The 14,434-nt window shown below is 50.7% G+C and overlaps 1 protein-coding gene across 3 annotated transcripts in view; it reads right to left on the reverse strand.

Moving 5' to 3' along the window:
• Positions 1-1,404: 1,404 nt before the first annotated feature.
• cdc42bpb (CDC42 binding protein kinase beta (DMPK-like)) overlaps positions 1,405-14,434 on the reverse strand; it is a 51,958-nt gene continuing 38,928 nt past the window's right edge. The window contains exons 20-38 of one of the 3 annotated variants that reach the window (XM_067241223.1): positions 14,226-14,305; positions 11,551-11,634; positions 11,139-11,216; positions 10,857-10,962; positions 10,383-10,519; positions 10,141-10,280; positions 9,812-9,893; positions 9,337-9,553; positions 9,061-9,123; positions 8,359-8,600; positions 7,634-7,988; positions 7,153-7,250; positions 6,959-7,043; positions 6,614-6,731; positions 6,206-6,323; positions 5,272-5,484; positions 4,348-4,453; positions 4,126-4,187; positions 1,405-3,932 (exon numbers count right to left, since the gene is read on the reverse strand). In XM_067241223.1, coding sequence (XP_067097324.1) covers positions 3,804-3,932; positions 4,126-4,187; positions 4,348-4,453; positions 5,272-5,484; positions 6,206-6,323; positions 6,614-6,731; positions 6,959-7,043; positions 7,153-7,250; positions 7,634-7,988; positions 8,359-8,600; positions 9,061-9,123; positions 9,337-9,553; positions 9,812-9,893; positions 10,141-10,280; positions 10,383-10,519; positions 10,857-10,962; positions 11,139-11,216; positions 11,551-11,634; positions 14,226-14,305 — 2,513 coding nt within the window. In that variant the 3' untranslated portion in view covers positions 1,405-3,803. Of the gene's footprint in view, positions 3,933-4,125; positions 4,188-4,347; positions 4,526-5,271; positions 5,485-6,205; positions 6,324-6,613; positions 6,732-6,958; positions 7,044-7,152; positions 7,251-7,633; positions 7,989-8,358; positions 8,601-9,060; positions 9,124-9,336; positions 9,554-9,811; positions 9,894-10,140; positions 10,281-10,382; positions 10,520-10,856; positions 10,963-11,138; positions 11,217-11,550; positions 11,635-14,225; positions 14,306-14,434 lie in introns of those variants that run through there. The other 2 variants (XM_067241224.1, XM_067241225.1) reach the window with 2 other exon arrangements.

Here is a 14,434-nt window from a genome sequence, read left to right on the forward strand (position 1 = left end):
AAGCCCCTGTGACTGAGGGGGAGGACAGGAAGCACGAGGCTGGTTTGGTGGAGGCACACATCAGACAGACAAAAGACACCCACGTTACTTTTAGCCCTGCATTTCGAAATGGAAGGCGGTGTTCTGTCTTTCCTCTGCGTTATGTTTAAAAACGTAATGGAAAAAGGTTCATATTAATATACGTGTCGCTTTATGTAAAAAAAATCTAAAAGGTGATGTGATGGAACACTTGTGATCCCATCAAATGTTTGCGTGAGAATCGTTTTTGTAGAATTAATTTTTATTAATTGATCCACCTAAACTGAACACAAATTCACATTTTCCCTCTATATATAACACACAAATACATAACACATTTTTTAATAAAACACAGTACAGCATATGTGCAGTTCAACTAGAATGGCCGCTCACCTCTGGTCTGTACGTTTCAGAGCTGAGCGTGAGGAGGAATAGCTTGTAGACACTAGACAACATTCGACAGCCTCTGCTCTGGCCTTCAAGCTGCAGGAGAGAACTAAGCAGCATGATTGGAGATGATTACGATGCACTCCTGCGTGCCTTAGGTAGATTTTTGCAGGCAGCGTTCCACTCACTGAATTGGCAGTTCATGGGTTTACACTCAGACTCCTGGGTAGTGTAGTCTAATGTAGAATGACCCAGTATCCACCAAGCAGGGAAATGTTTTATTTTAAATGTATTATCTTCTTGGTATTAGAAGTCTTGAACTAATAAGTCCATCTACATAGACATTTGCTACCTTGGATTGAAGGTCGGCACAACCAAGAGACACATCAAACGAAAATGTTAGTTTTCTTCAAAATAATGCATCTTTACTCCACAAGTCATGGTAGGCATCGTATCGGGGCCTTATTAGCTCACTGGTTTGTGCACCATGCAAGATGAGGCCTGAAAACAGGGCCTTGGGTACTGCAAGTACACCCCATGAAAACTGCTGTCTTTCTGAAAATATTTGAACATGATGGACATTTGCTATGAAATGTTTGAAAGTGGTGTAGTTAAACTGCCCCAGCTGTGGCATCCGCAAGCACACTTCACAATTTCCCCCAAAATTGTAGCCTCTAGTTGTACTATACTTTACTTTAGCTGTATGTGGCACATTAAACAGTAAATTGAATGTTTATCATCGTGATGGGCTTTGACCTCCAATATACATTTTCCATCCATATCATGGATGCATTTACCTCCAAAAGTCAAGAGTTGGTAGTTGATTTTCAAACACACGCAGAAATGTCTAAAACATGTTCAATATAAGGCATTGTGTACAGACGTAGGTTTATAAAAAGTTATTATTTAAGAGTGCACCTTTTACTCACAAATTTCTCGAAGTCATGGCAACAAGGGTACCAACATTTTCCCAGCACACACATAAATACACACCAGAAGCACAACAGATACTCTTTTATTGTCTGTTCAAATTTTTGTTGCTAACAATTCAATAATTACAAAGATTTCAACTGGTGATTTTTTTTTTTTAAGAGAAAAAAAGCAGTAGTGTTTTTGAGGAGAAAGTCTCTTCTTCAGAGAGCAGGGCTTGAAAACAAAAGTCCTGGGAGGCCGGGAGGGGAAGTAGAGCATTGGGAGTCGGAGGTGGGGACTCATACGAAATCAAATAAAAAGGGAACAAGAAATATCACTGACACAAAAATCAAGAGGATTTCCTTGGACTAAAACAATGTGCAAGTTGAATACAGTGTTTCTGAAAGAAAAGAAAAACCATGTCTCTGTAAGCCCCTCAGCCAGCAGAGTAAACAAAAACAAATCGCATCAGTATGTAAGTGGATTCTGTAAAACCAAAAAAACAAAACTAAAAATGAACAAAAGGGCACTGAAGGCACACTCGAGAGATAAGCGGATATGATGTCACACATGCCTGTGTGTCACACATGCCTGTATGTCACACTTCTGTACAGTGACACGTCCCACACTCCAGAGGGAGGAAAAAACACCTATTCACACACTCCCTCTTGAGGCGATGCAGCTCTACAACAGGACGCATGTGAAATGCCTCGCACTCATGATTGAACAGTTAAACATACAGGGGAGGGGGGGTCAGCCTAGTTCCAGAGGGTTCTCTCTATAGTAAGCGGGTCGTCACGCATACCTAGCTTTTTTGTCTTCTTTAAACATAGCACACAAAAGCAGCAGCTTGTGGAGGACTCTTATTTAAAATCCTATGAGTAACGTAGTCCTTGTTTTTTTCTTCTTTTTTTCTTTTTCTTTAACAGCCGTTCTTAGATTCTCTCCATTTTTTCTTCTGAGTTAAAACGCACAATCGAGATATTAATACATTGCAGTCTCTTGATTTTTGTATTTTTTTTTCTTTTTTTTTCTCAGTTTCTCAGTGATGGTGAATTGTCTCACCGACTATACATAATTTTCTGGCAAATATCTAAGTTAAAAGCATGAATGAATGAATTAATATTACAAAGGCTGGTGGAGGAAGTGTATAATAGCAGTAAAATAAGCTCACTGGTTTGGCTTTAAACCCCTACAGTCTTTTAGGTGGCAACTCCAGGGTACTGGTCTGATAATGTGGTCCAAGAACAGCTGACAGGGTTACAATCCTCAAACAGCAGGGGCAGGGGGTAGTGAGGAAGTAGGGATTTGTAGTCCTTGAAGTGGGTCCATCTTTTTTTTGTACAGTTCTGTTTGTGTCCCTCTAATAGAGTTGAACATCTCCATCAAAATACTATACGCATTAAAAACAAAACAAGTTATTATTCCCTCGGATTTCTCCTTAATTATTTATAGAAATACAAACTTAAACCTATGATCAAGATCATTCATAATGATTTTTTTTTCTTTCTGTGAGTGTCCCATAGTCAGTGATCCATGAATAACCTCAGCTTATCACAGCTCTGTATTAACTTAAACTAAGCAAGGAACCTTAAAAACTTGAGGGAAAACAAATGAATGGCCTGAAGTGAAAACAAACAAAAAAAAACTACTGCGTTTCAACACAAGGGCTGTTTTTTTTCTACCCTGTTAGCTAAGAAATATTCCTCGCCCACAGAAGGAGGCCGTCATTCCTCATTTGCCGAAGCTGCTGCTCGTCACACAAGGAAGCTTCCCCATTGGCTGCTCAGAGTAGTCCCCACCCAGGCCTCTGGACACCCCCAGTCATATACCTCCAGGATCCCATGTCATTGTTCTCACACCAGAAGCCCAAGCACACAGGTACAACAACAGCTGAGGGGGGGAGGGAGGAGGAGGATGGAAAGTGAAATCGTGGGTCCGGCGACGACACACTGAAACCCATCATGAAATTAGGAGGTGGAGAAAGGAGTTCTGGGTCAGTCGCAAGAGGTGTTGGTCCTCCATCATTAGGCCTGGAGATGTGTGTGTGTGTGTGTGTATGAATTAGTGGGTTGTTTGGGCAGGCAGTTGGCTGAAGACAGGGGAGGGGGAGGGGGGGTAATGTCATGAATGCTCATAGTGCCATATACTTAATAACACACTCCCCCTGCATAGGAAGGAAGCAGGTGAACACGGAGAGAGGGGGTACAACCCTAAAATCATCCAATCGAGTCAAAAAGGGAGGATATGGGGGGTGCATGGGGAGGTTCTCAAAGTCTTGATCTTGGCACTTTTAAACAAATCATTTCTAGTCAAGTGGAGGTGCATGTGGTTAAGCCTAGGTTTAAATATGCGTATGCATCTTCTGTTAGTGTGTGTGTGTGTGTGTGTGTGAGGTTGGCGTGGGGACTTCTCTGGGTGTTAAGAGGAGGAAGGGCAGGAGGAGGTGGTGGAGGAGGGGGAGGGTGGGGGGGGCAGCGGAGGTCTCAGCCGTCCAGCGTGTGCTCCAGGCCGTCCAGGGTCAGCCGGCTGCGGTGGGGGGAGTTGGGGCTGGGGGGGCTGCTGGGGTTGGAGCTGTTGGAGGGGGTGGAGTGCTTTGTGGAGTCCGAGTCAGGCTGGGGACGAGAGAGAGAGACAGAGAGTAGAGAGTAGAGAGAGAAGCAGGTGAATCCCATCATTATGGCAAATGATGCCAGCCATTCTCCATGTTTAGGAGATGATGAAGCAGTCGGTTTGGGATGGTATCGGAGGTGTGTGTGTGTGTAGGTGTGTGTGTAGGTGTGTGTGTAGGTGTGTGTGTGTCTTTACCTCTCTCTCATAGTCCTGGTCGGGGTCGGAGATGTTCCGAGACGACCCGGCGCCTCCAAAGTCTGAAACACACGCAGTCAGGTGCTCAGCATTCACTAGGAGGTCATCTGGACAGGGACTTTAGTCCAGTGTAACGTGTATGTACGCCAACGTGTCTGGCAACGACTTCAATGAAGTATGTTAACTATGCAGGAGTGTGTGTGTGCGCCGGTGCCCTCTCACCGGAGGCTGTGCGGGTGATGTGGGTCTTGCTCCTCTGTTGCCGGGAGATACTGGAGAGCGGGCGGGGCTTGTCTTTGGCCGCGTCGTCCTGGGAATGCAGCACGCTCTGTGTTCACGGAGGGACGGACACACAGACAGAGACAGGCCAGTCAGACCCAGCCGCGTGTCCAGACACACGCTGTCGTATGAGCGGGACAAGTGAGACATGGGTTAAGACGTTCATATCAACAAGCACCCCCACGGTCGTTACGCCAGGACACACACACGCACACGCGCGCGAGCACACACACTCGCACGGCAAGGACACACTTTGGGGAAACGTTGCACACGTACGCGGGACGTTTTGACAAAATTCAATGGGGGGAAAACATCTGGCGACCGCCGTGAGCCTTTCAGTGGCGGTCTGGTCTGCTCAGGTGAGCCAGCCGAGGAGGCCATTCCCTGTCCTGTGTTTGAAAGGTTTCTCTCCATTGAACCCTGAGATTAGCCCGGGGGGAAAGGCGGCACTTTGCTGGGGGCGACACACTGCACAACCACACAGCAGCCAGTATGCGAAACAGTGAACTGAGCGAAAGGATAAATAAAATAAACTAATAGTAAAATAATTATTCGAAATACATTTGAAAAATTATAATAAACGACACTCAAGATGCACTCAAGCCACTTCAAACCAATAAAACGTGAAACCAGAAAAGAAAAAAAGAAAGGAAGGGTAGGGGGAAAAGAACTGTAAGGAAAAAAGGGCGGGAAGGTGCAAAATGGCGTCGAGGCTGGGATGGGATGCCAAGTGAGAAACGAGAGAGTGAAGGAGGAAAAAAAGGAAAGACTGGAAAGAGAGCGTTAACGACAGACAGAGAGAGAGAGAGAGAGAGAGAGAGAGAGAGAGAGAGAGAGAGAAAGACAGAACGGTGAGGCCTGGCCTACCCTTCCCAGGGAGGAGGTGGAGGGAGAGGAGGAGGAGGAGGAGAGCTGAGGCAGGCTCTGCTGCGAGGCGGAGATGGAGGTGGGCTCTTTCTGCAGGTAGAGGCCCGCCGACACGGGGCTCATGTGATAGACGTGCTCGAAGTTGATTGGCGGGGAGATCAGGGCGTGGTGGCGGGAGGAGGAAGGGGAGGGGGTGGTGGCGGCCTCGCTCGCCTGCCCCGGCCCCGGCAGGAGACGGGAGAGGAGGGAGGAAAGAGAAAGAGAGACGAAACAAAGGACACAGGAGACAGGACACAGAGGAGGAGGGGAGGAGGGAGGGAGGGAGGGAGGGGTGAGGAGAGTGAGAGAGGGGGTGAGGGAGAGGGTAAAAGGGTCATTCTCGAAAAAAAGGGGAGGAGGGAAAGGAAGGTAAGGTGGAGGAGGAAAAAGGCATAGGGGATGACATCACGAAAGTAGGATAAGGCAAGTGTTCAGTGGAATGGCGTTTCCCTCGGGGGTTAGGATGCCGATGGGAACCGTTCGAGTTAGAGAGGAAGAGGTGCCACCGTGTTCGGCTCTGGCGGTGGCTTGTGATTGTAATGGTGGTTTTATGGCATGCCCCCGGGTAATTGGCCATTATGGCCATCACACACTGTCAGTTAGTTTGTCATTAACAGGCTTTTACGTTCCTGCAAATGTCAATTTGGCATAAGCAGCCATTTAGAATTAAATCTAACTGTAATGTACAAGCACACTTGAGCGAGCTTGTTTGGAAACACAGCACTGGTCCACCAACTCCGGATTACGGCCTTAATCCACGAGCGCTACATTGACTTCAACTCAATCATTACGGACCACCGTTTTGGCTACGGCAAGGTCAGTTTCGGTTATTTGGTGGCAGCCATTTTGGCTCTGGCTGCGTGGTGTGTTGTGGGCGGTGGGAGGGAGCCATTACCAGAGGCAGATCCATGAGAACCTGCATGCCGTCGCCAGGGCCCATGTGCGCCACGTGGTTGAAGTTGATCGGGTTGGAGATCATCTTGGACCTCAGCTCAGGGTCCCTCAGCATCTCCCTGTGGAAACAACACGTCTGGTTTAGCGCACCGATATCAACCGGCGCTGTGCCTGTTGGTGGCTCACTGAGATCCACGACGGCGAAACACGTTTCAATATTTGCATTCGATTTCCCCCGCAAACTACTCATCCGAGCGACTTCACTCAGCGACACTGCGCATCATCTGGTCCTGAGGGATTCACCGGACCCGTTTTCAACCTCGTACTGGGCCCGCTTCTCGAGATCAGCGAGCCGCAGACACACGCACAGACAAGAGATTCCTGCCTTGCTTAGAGAACTGTGGGTTACCTCCTCTGCTGCAGCCTCTCCTCCTCGGGCACTTTGAAGAGGAACTTCCTCTTGCTGCGCGTGCGGACCATCAGCTTCTTACTGTTCTCCGACGTCTCGGGGATGGCCAGGTCGCCTTCTGCTCCAACGGAGAAAGAGAGAGGGGGAAAGAGAGAGAGGGCGAAATAGGAGAGACATGGAGGGAGATAATTAGGCCATCAGTAAAGTAAATGGGAAGGGGTTTATGACTAGCCTGAACTTTTTTAGCACCTCTACTTGGAGGTGCGGCTTCGTGTAGCGTAGATGTGAGAGGATTAACTCTTGGCCAATGAGTGAGTACGGGGGGGGGGGGGGGGGGATTCGTACCTGATAAGTCGTTACTGAAGTAGATGAGGCGAGGTTGCTCACAGCCCAGCAGGTTTAAAGTGCCCTCCATATTCAAAGGCCTTATCTGTGGAGACGAGAGACGCAGATAAGGAGAGGTACACACGTACACACGCGCTCCACGTCCGAGGGGGCCGGACGTAAGCGCAGGCACGTTCTGTGGACGGCTCTCTCACCCTTCTCAGTGAGATAGTCTGGACCCACTCGGTGGTGTGGATATCGAACACGTCCACTCCGTACTCACTGTACACCGTGAGGTAGGAGGAGTTGGAACCTGAGGGGACGCAAACAGGACGAGGTGAGTCGGGACATCTGAGGACAGCCTAAATCATCTACATACTGTCAGTATAGTCTTATGGAGTCTTATCTTACTGTCACAGTCTTGTCTTACTGTTTTAAAGCGTTTTCTCATAGCCTTATGGAGTCTCGCGAGGAGTTGTCAGCGTAAACAAGTGCCGAGTGTCACATGACAGACTTTCATTGGCACACACAGCTAGGAAGTAGGAAGTACTAGGATTCTTTTGTTGGCGTACTTCCTATCTGCCATAGGGGTCAACCCTCTAACCATCTCGGCCGAAAGCATTTCCAACTCAACGCTACACCGAAACTTCAAAAACATCGAAACGTTATTAGGGGGCCCCCCCCCCCCCCACGTACTGCAGGCGAGCGGCGTGGCGGGCCACATGAGCTCCTGGGCCCGGGAGCGCCGGCCCTGCGGGTCCACGTAGATCCCCAGCTGGCTGAAGCAGAGCAGCAGCTCGGCCGAGCCCACCTCCAGGGCGTGCAGCGCGTCCAGGGGCTGCTGGGCCAGGAAGGCCAGCGACGGGTCGCCGGGGCTCACCAGGCTGACGGGGGACGACTCCCCCTGCAGCGCCAGCAGGGCGAAGCCGGACGGGTAGCCCACGCACAGGCGCTCGCGCACCATGCCCAGCCACTGGGCCACGCCGGGGGCCTGCACCTCCCACAGCTTGCGGTGGTGCGGCTTGGCGCGCGTGATCTCGTAGCACAGCACCTGGGGAGCGGAGATTATTGCACAGCTGTTGTCAAACAGCTGATTCTCGACAGTAAAAAAAAAAAAAGTAATTTTCAATTCAAATAAATACAAGTATAGCACTGTGCAAAAGTCTTAGGCACCCAAGATGTTCTTTTTCTTCCACGTTGAGAAACGTTTTCGTTTCATCTCGACTTCATTATTCCTCAAAGCATTTTTTGGTCAAATGTTTACAGTTTTTAATGAGTCACAGCCTTTTTCCACAGTACTGTACATGTGACGCTCATGTGCCTGCATCCACTTAAAGCAGACAGCCTATGAAACCCCCCCCCCCCCTCAGCGACCATGCCCAGCGACCACGCCCAGCGGCCACGCCCCGGCTGACCCTCACCTGGCGTTTGACGGCGGCCAGCATGCAGGCGGGGCCCCCGGGGCGCAGGGTCCCCGTGATGAGGGCCTGGCAGCCCTTGGTCTCCGTCAGCTTGATGTCGAAGGCCCCCTCTGCGCCCTCCAGCACGCCCCAGGGGTGCAGGTGGACGTGGCGGTTGCGGCCGCAGAGCAGGGCCACCATCTTCTCTTTGGGGATCAGCTCGATCTGGTGCACCTTCTTGCTGTCCCCCGCCCGTACGATCACTGTGGTTCAGGAGGGGTCAGTTAGAGGGGTGGACGGTGGGGGGAGTCCACGGAGGTGGAGTTTGAGCTCAGCGGTGTGTGGATTGGGTGAGTCGATAAGGGAGTTGACGGTGAGTGGTTCGCCGCGATTGCGGTGATTCGATCAGTGAGACGATAGTCTTTCAGAGCTTTGATTGTCGAGAATTGTCTTTAAGGTTTCAGTGAGTGGTTGGACAGAACAACATTGGTCATTCATAGCACATCAGCATTTAACTTCTCTGACATTTCTAGATGGCAGTTTCAATAAATAATTCTCAGTCCCTTGTGATACCTACAACTAGGAACTCTAAAAGCACCAGACTGCAACTAAATAAAACAGAAATACATGAAGCCCTAAAGGTTGAATTTGTACTATGAGGATAGCGCGCGTGTGTAACTGCTAGTGACGGGTGTATATGTGTGGCCGGGTGTGTTCTCCTACCATCTCTGGTGACCTCCACTACAAACAGGCCCTCCTCTGTGCCCAGGGCGATGCGCTCCCGATCTACACAGGACGACAGAGCGGTCAGAACGCATTAGGAGAACACCCATGCGCGCACACACACAGACATACACACAGACACATATACACACAGGAATAAATCAGGGTCGAATCTTTCCTGGCCTCTATACCCCGCACGCACACACACATCTCCCAGACACACACATACACGCGTCCCTCCCGAACCACCACCCCCCACCCCCCCTCCCGACTCACCCACGACGGCGGCCGACAGCGTGGTCTTGATGGCGGGCAGCGAGGAGTCGTAGGCCTCGTGCAGGGCGTGCACCACGCGGTTCTTCAGCCGGTTCTTGGCCAGGATGCTCTGCAGGCCCTCCAGGATGCCCACCCACTTCCTCTTCTCCGCCTCGCTCTCCGCCAGCACCAGCAGCGACACGGCCCGCGCCGGCGAGCTCAGCAGGGACGACGTCACCTGGAGGGGAGGGGCCCGGTTAAGGTCGGCTCCGCTGGGCTGAGGCCATTGCGGTTGGCGGTCGTGCTCAATTGGGGACAACCGTGTCACCAAGACTTCATGTGTGAGATGACACTTCCCATTTTGAGGGGAACAATAACACATACACACACATACACTTCTACATGCACACGAGGTCAATAGCTAAGGAGGGTGTTGTAGTTTGTACGGTATATAGCGCCTCCCGAAGGGGCTCATTGATGACTGGGGAGAACGTACCCTAAAAATGCAGGGGACGTCTTTGCGGGTGGCGTGGATGACGTCGGAGGCCAGGACAGAGTTGACAGAAAACTCCTCATCTCTACAAACACACACACATAACACACATCGTTTATGCCTTTCGATACTCATACTCTCGTCTAGGAAGGAAACAAACAGCCGTCAAAATCACCGATTGAACCTCTCTCTGACAGGGTGTACACGACCGGGCCGGATGCTCAGACCCGCGCGGAATCCCACAGACGCTCACGTGCGCACGGAGATAGACAGACCCACACCCACAGACCCACACAGTCACCCCCAGAGGGCTGCAGCGGTGCTGGTGTTACCTGAGGTCCAGGACCTGACTGGCCACCACGCCCGGCTGGGTGGACTTGCCCTCGGGCACCTCGTACAGGAAGAGCTTACAGTCGCACACCACGGCGTACGCTCGCTGCCAGCCCTTCTTCACCCCGGTGGGCTTGGGGATCTGAGGAGGCAGGGCCACGGGAAACATGTAAATAGCGATCCTTCGACCGGTCGAGTGGCTGCGTACGTCGGCCGGAGAGAAGCGTAACGGATGTCTACCCACCCTGACGAACCCCTTGTAGGCGGTGCCGATGCCCCTCTGCACGTCGATGCCCAGGGGCCTCTTGGCCTGCTCGGGGGGGATGGGACACACCAGGGGGGCGTTGTCCTTGCAGGAGACGTGGCAGATGAAGGAGCACACTGGGAGGGGGGGAGGGGGGAGAGGGAGAGGGTGTTTAGATCAACGCAGTCCAATGTGTGACACGCATCTTTTCTCATTTTTTTTTTTTACGGCTTTTAATTTATCGAGACGGTTACAGAGAGAGACAGGAAAGTAGGGGGGGGATGGAGAGAGAGAGAGGGGGAAAGGGAGAAGAAGAAGGAAGAAATGCAGGAAACGGCCTGTGCCAGAATCAAACCCACGTTCTTGACGCTCATTTTTCGAAGTTGGATGAGGCCCAGAGAAAGGGAGTGTGTGTGTGAGTGTTAGCGTGCGAGCGTGGGGGGAGGGGGGGGGTGTCAGTGGTCTGGTACTGACCTTCGCAGGCGTAGCCCTGGCGGATGAGACCCACCATCAGGGAGGTGCAGTGAGTGCACTGGGTGGGGCTGGAGAAGGTCTTGATGCTCAGCTGGTGAGCTTTGGGCTGGAGAGACACGGGGAAGACGTGAGCCCCGCGACATGGCGTCCACACAGGCAAACAAGGCTCTCGAAAAACCCGAGAGGGAACGCTCATCAAAAGGCTATGTGGTTATAGTATTAACATTAGCGTACCGTGTGAATGCAAAGTCAGGGACTGTGTGTGTGTGTGTGAGGAGGTACCTTTGGTGTGGTCAGCAGCGATGTCGAGTACACTGGAGAGGGGGTGGTGGGGGTAGCAGCAGGGGTTTTGACTGGCTCCTGTGGAGAAGGGGAGGGCGTGTTAGTTCAGAGAACATTCTTCCGACCACCAGAGGGCAGCGACGTGCCCTGACCACTATTCAGGTTCAGAAACACAACTGTATATTTCCCCTGTGCTTGCTTTGTATGAATTTGCCCTTTTTAGGGCCTTTCTTTTGTTTTTCTGTGTCCAAACTTGTGACTGGTACTGTATGTATGAGAAGTTACAGTTTTAGAGATACTGGGCAGATATGCCAGGAGTAGTGTGACAGGAAGTCAGGGTCGGGGAAATATAATGTCGAGCGAGAAGGAAGTGTGTGTGTGTGTGACGGGACGGCGTGAGACGGCCACTCACATCCTGCTCGGAGGCCACGGAGGGCGACGAGGACGGCGCGTCTGACTTGTGGGGCGTGGCGTCCACCTCGCTGATCGAGCTGGTCTGGAAGAGGGAACGGACGGAGGAGGGAAGTGAGTCAGTCAGCGTGGGCGGTGTGTATTTATGAGTGTGTGGGTGTCTGTGTGTGTGTGTTTATGAGTGTGTGTGTGTGTGTTTATCAGTGTGTGTGTGTGTTTATCAGTGTGTGGGTGTTTATGAGTGTGTGGGTGTCTGTGTGTGTGTGTGTTTATGTGTGTGTGTGTTTATGAGTGTGTGTGTGTGGTGGGTGTGAAACTAGGTTGACAAACACACACACACACGCACATTAGGGTTCACCAGCACTGACAAAGCTAGAGCACTAGGTGGCACACACGACTGCTGGATTCGGCTCGCGTCGCCAGCAGGGGGAGCCAAGTGCTCGACCGACACACACAGAGGGACCGTGGACATTTGACAGCGAGGCCGTTCGACGTTGGGCTTGGAGTGTGCTACGGTGATTCTCACTGATTGGTCTCAAAACCCATGAGCCCGTCTCCTCAGAATCTGTTTGGGAATTGCAACACCACCTTGTGACGCTTCCAAGCCCAGCATCGAGTGTCCGTGTACTGTTGTAAAAGTGCTTTATCATCTTACTAGGTGCAATGAAGGTGCATTTTTAGGACTATGTCTAGTGATAACATTGTTATCGCTCCTTCTCGATATCTAAGAGATTCTAAATGAGAGTGAAAAGCACACGACTGCCACCGTCGTGGTCTTTAATCAAAAAATACAAGATTGGGTTGAATGATGGAGATCATTTGGCATGCTATTCTAATTAGTTTTTAATTAAAGACAAATTCGAAGGGAAATCTGCCCTCTCCACCAGCTAACTGGCTTTGCACACACACATACAGACAAGGCCTGTCATTTACTATTCTGTTTGGTTCCACAGGGTTAATAAGCTCCAACTCCGCCTGTTAATTTCTCATTAGCTGTCGCGACGGCAAACAATTATGCTAATGAGTAATGGGTTTTTGTGAGGTCACAGGCTACGCTATTGAGTTATACAACTCACGCTAGCTTTTTTTTTTTTTTGCCGTTAGAGGCTTGGTTAATGCTAACGTTGGAGATTGCGATGCAGAAGCACGTTCTAGTGAGGCCGTTTGGTTAATTCCTAGAGCTCCTACATAAGCAGTGCAGGGTTTAAAGAAGGTGAACTATGGGAGGAAAGTGCAGCCAGCTATGAAAAGGTTCATTTTATGATCAGAAATGCAAACATGGTGCTATCACTTCATTGCTCGATTCTGCCCGGAAAATGTTAGCTTAAACGTCAAGCTAATGCTAACTGGTAATGGTGAACTGCTACTTGCTAAACATCTCGAGGGAAACGGTTTTGTTTCAAAGTACCCTTTCCCTCTTTTAACCTTTTGGTATGCTGGCAGCACAGCTCTCCAGGGTTAGGGGTAGAATAAGACATTAGGGGGGGGGGGGCACTGGAGGGTGGAGGGGGGGCAACTGAGCAGCCAAACTTACTTCATCCCAAAACGCTAGCAGAGACGAGGCGGATGAGGACGAGACCGAGTCCTTTGTTTTGTTTTTGTTTATTAAATGGGAAATGGGATGGGTGAAACACAGGGAAGAGGGGGGACAGAAAAAATAAAAAGCACACGACATCTTCAGGTTTTCGGGAGTTTTTTTATGGAGGGGGGAAGGGGGAGTGGGGTGGGGTGGGTTATCTTGCAGATGAAGAACACATGAGATGCCATAAGCTGACAAGGTCGTTTTGTGGTTAACTGCGGGGTCAGGTTTAAGAACACCGCTTCCGGCAGGCCATCCCTGGGTTCGTTTATTTCGGAGGAGACTCTACATTCCGGAGCCAAAATGGCCCCTCAACTGCAATCAGTTTCCTCTGAAACCGGCACGGAAAAAGCCAACCTGATGCGACTTCCATGCTAAATAACCCCCTTTTTCACTGCTATAACAGCACGGGGGGGGGGGTGTTCCGTTATTTGACCTTTGCGTTCAGCAGCGACTTCTTTCTGACCGTAATGCAGTGCACATGGAGTGATGACAGTGAGAGGAAGCGTTTAGGAGGCGATGAGACCCAACCCGGGCTCTCTCGTTTAAGCTCAGGTCGCGATCAGCTCTCGGCGGCTCTTCCCTCGAAACGCCACTTCCTGCCTTTTTGCGGCCTTGAAGCCTCAGAACCTGGGCCCATTAGCAGCGGATCCTGTCCAAGCTGTGGCCTGTTGCATCGGATTACCGTGCGATGATAGGTAACATAACCCCGATGTATTCCATAGGGGGGGGGGCGGGGGGAGGCAGGAAGCACCATCCCCCCGTCCTCCCCATATACCCTCTGTTGCCTTTGATGTTTTTCAGGTGATGAGGTGATTGAGTACATCAGAGGCCCGGCCAATAAGGGCTCTGGAGCTTTGAGCTGGCTGCGGATGTGTGTGTGTGTGTGTACAACTCTGTCAGGAGTGTGGGAAAGAGAGTGTGCACTGTGCTTGTTTAAATGTGCGTGTGTGTGTGTGATGTAAAAGCACGAGCGCCATCCAGAGAGACACACACATCATTATATCCGTCCTAACCTCCCAACACCCTCTCACCCCGAGCACAACAACATTAAGACTGGTGTTTTTACAGGTCGAGGGGTGGAAAGTGACACTCACTCTGAACGTCAGGTCGTGGGCGAGTGGAGAGGTGTTGAAGTACTCGAAAATTGAGTCCTGGAAGTCGGGCAGTTTGAGACCTGAAAGCGAGAGAGAGAGGGAGAGAGAGAGAGAAAGGGAGAGAGAGTGAGACAGGGACAGTAATGGCTGTCAGCTCTGACTGAAATATGCACTGAATCTTTGTATTTGTATCATGACAGTACTGGACA

This window comes from Osmerus mordax, chromosome 8, assembly GCF_038355195.1.
Source record: "Osmerus mordax isolate fOsmMor3 chromosome 8, fOsmMor3.pri, whole genome shotgun sequence".
In the NCBI taxonomy this organism is placed as follows: Eukaryota; Metazoa; Chordata; class Actinopteri; order Osmeriformes; family Osmeridae; genus Osmerus; species Osmerus mordax.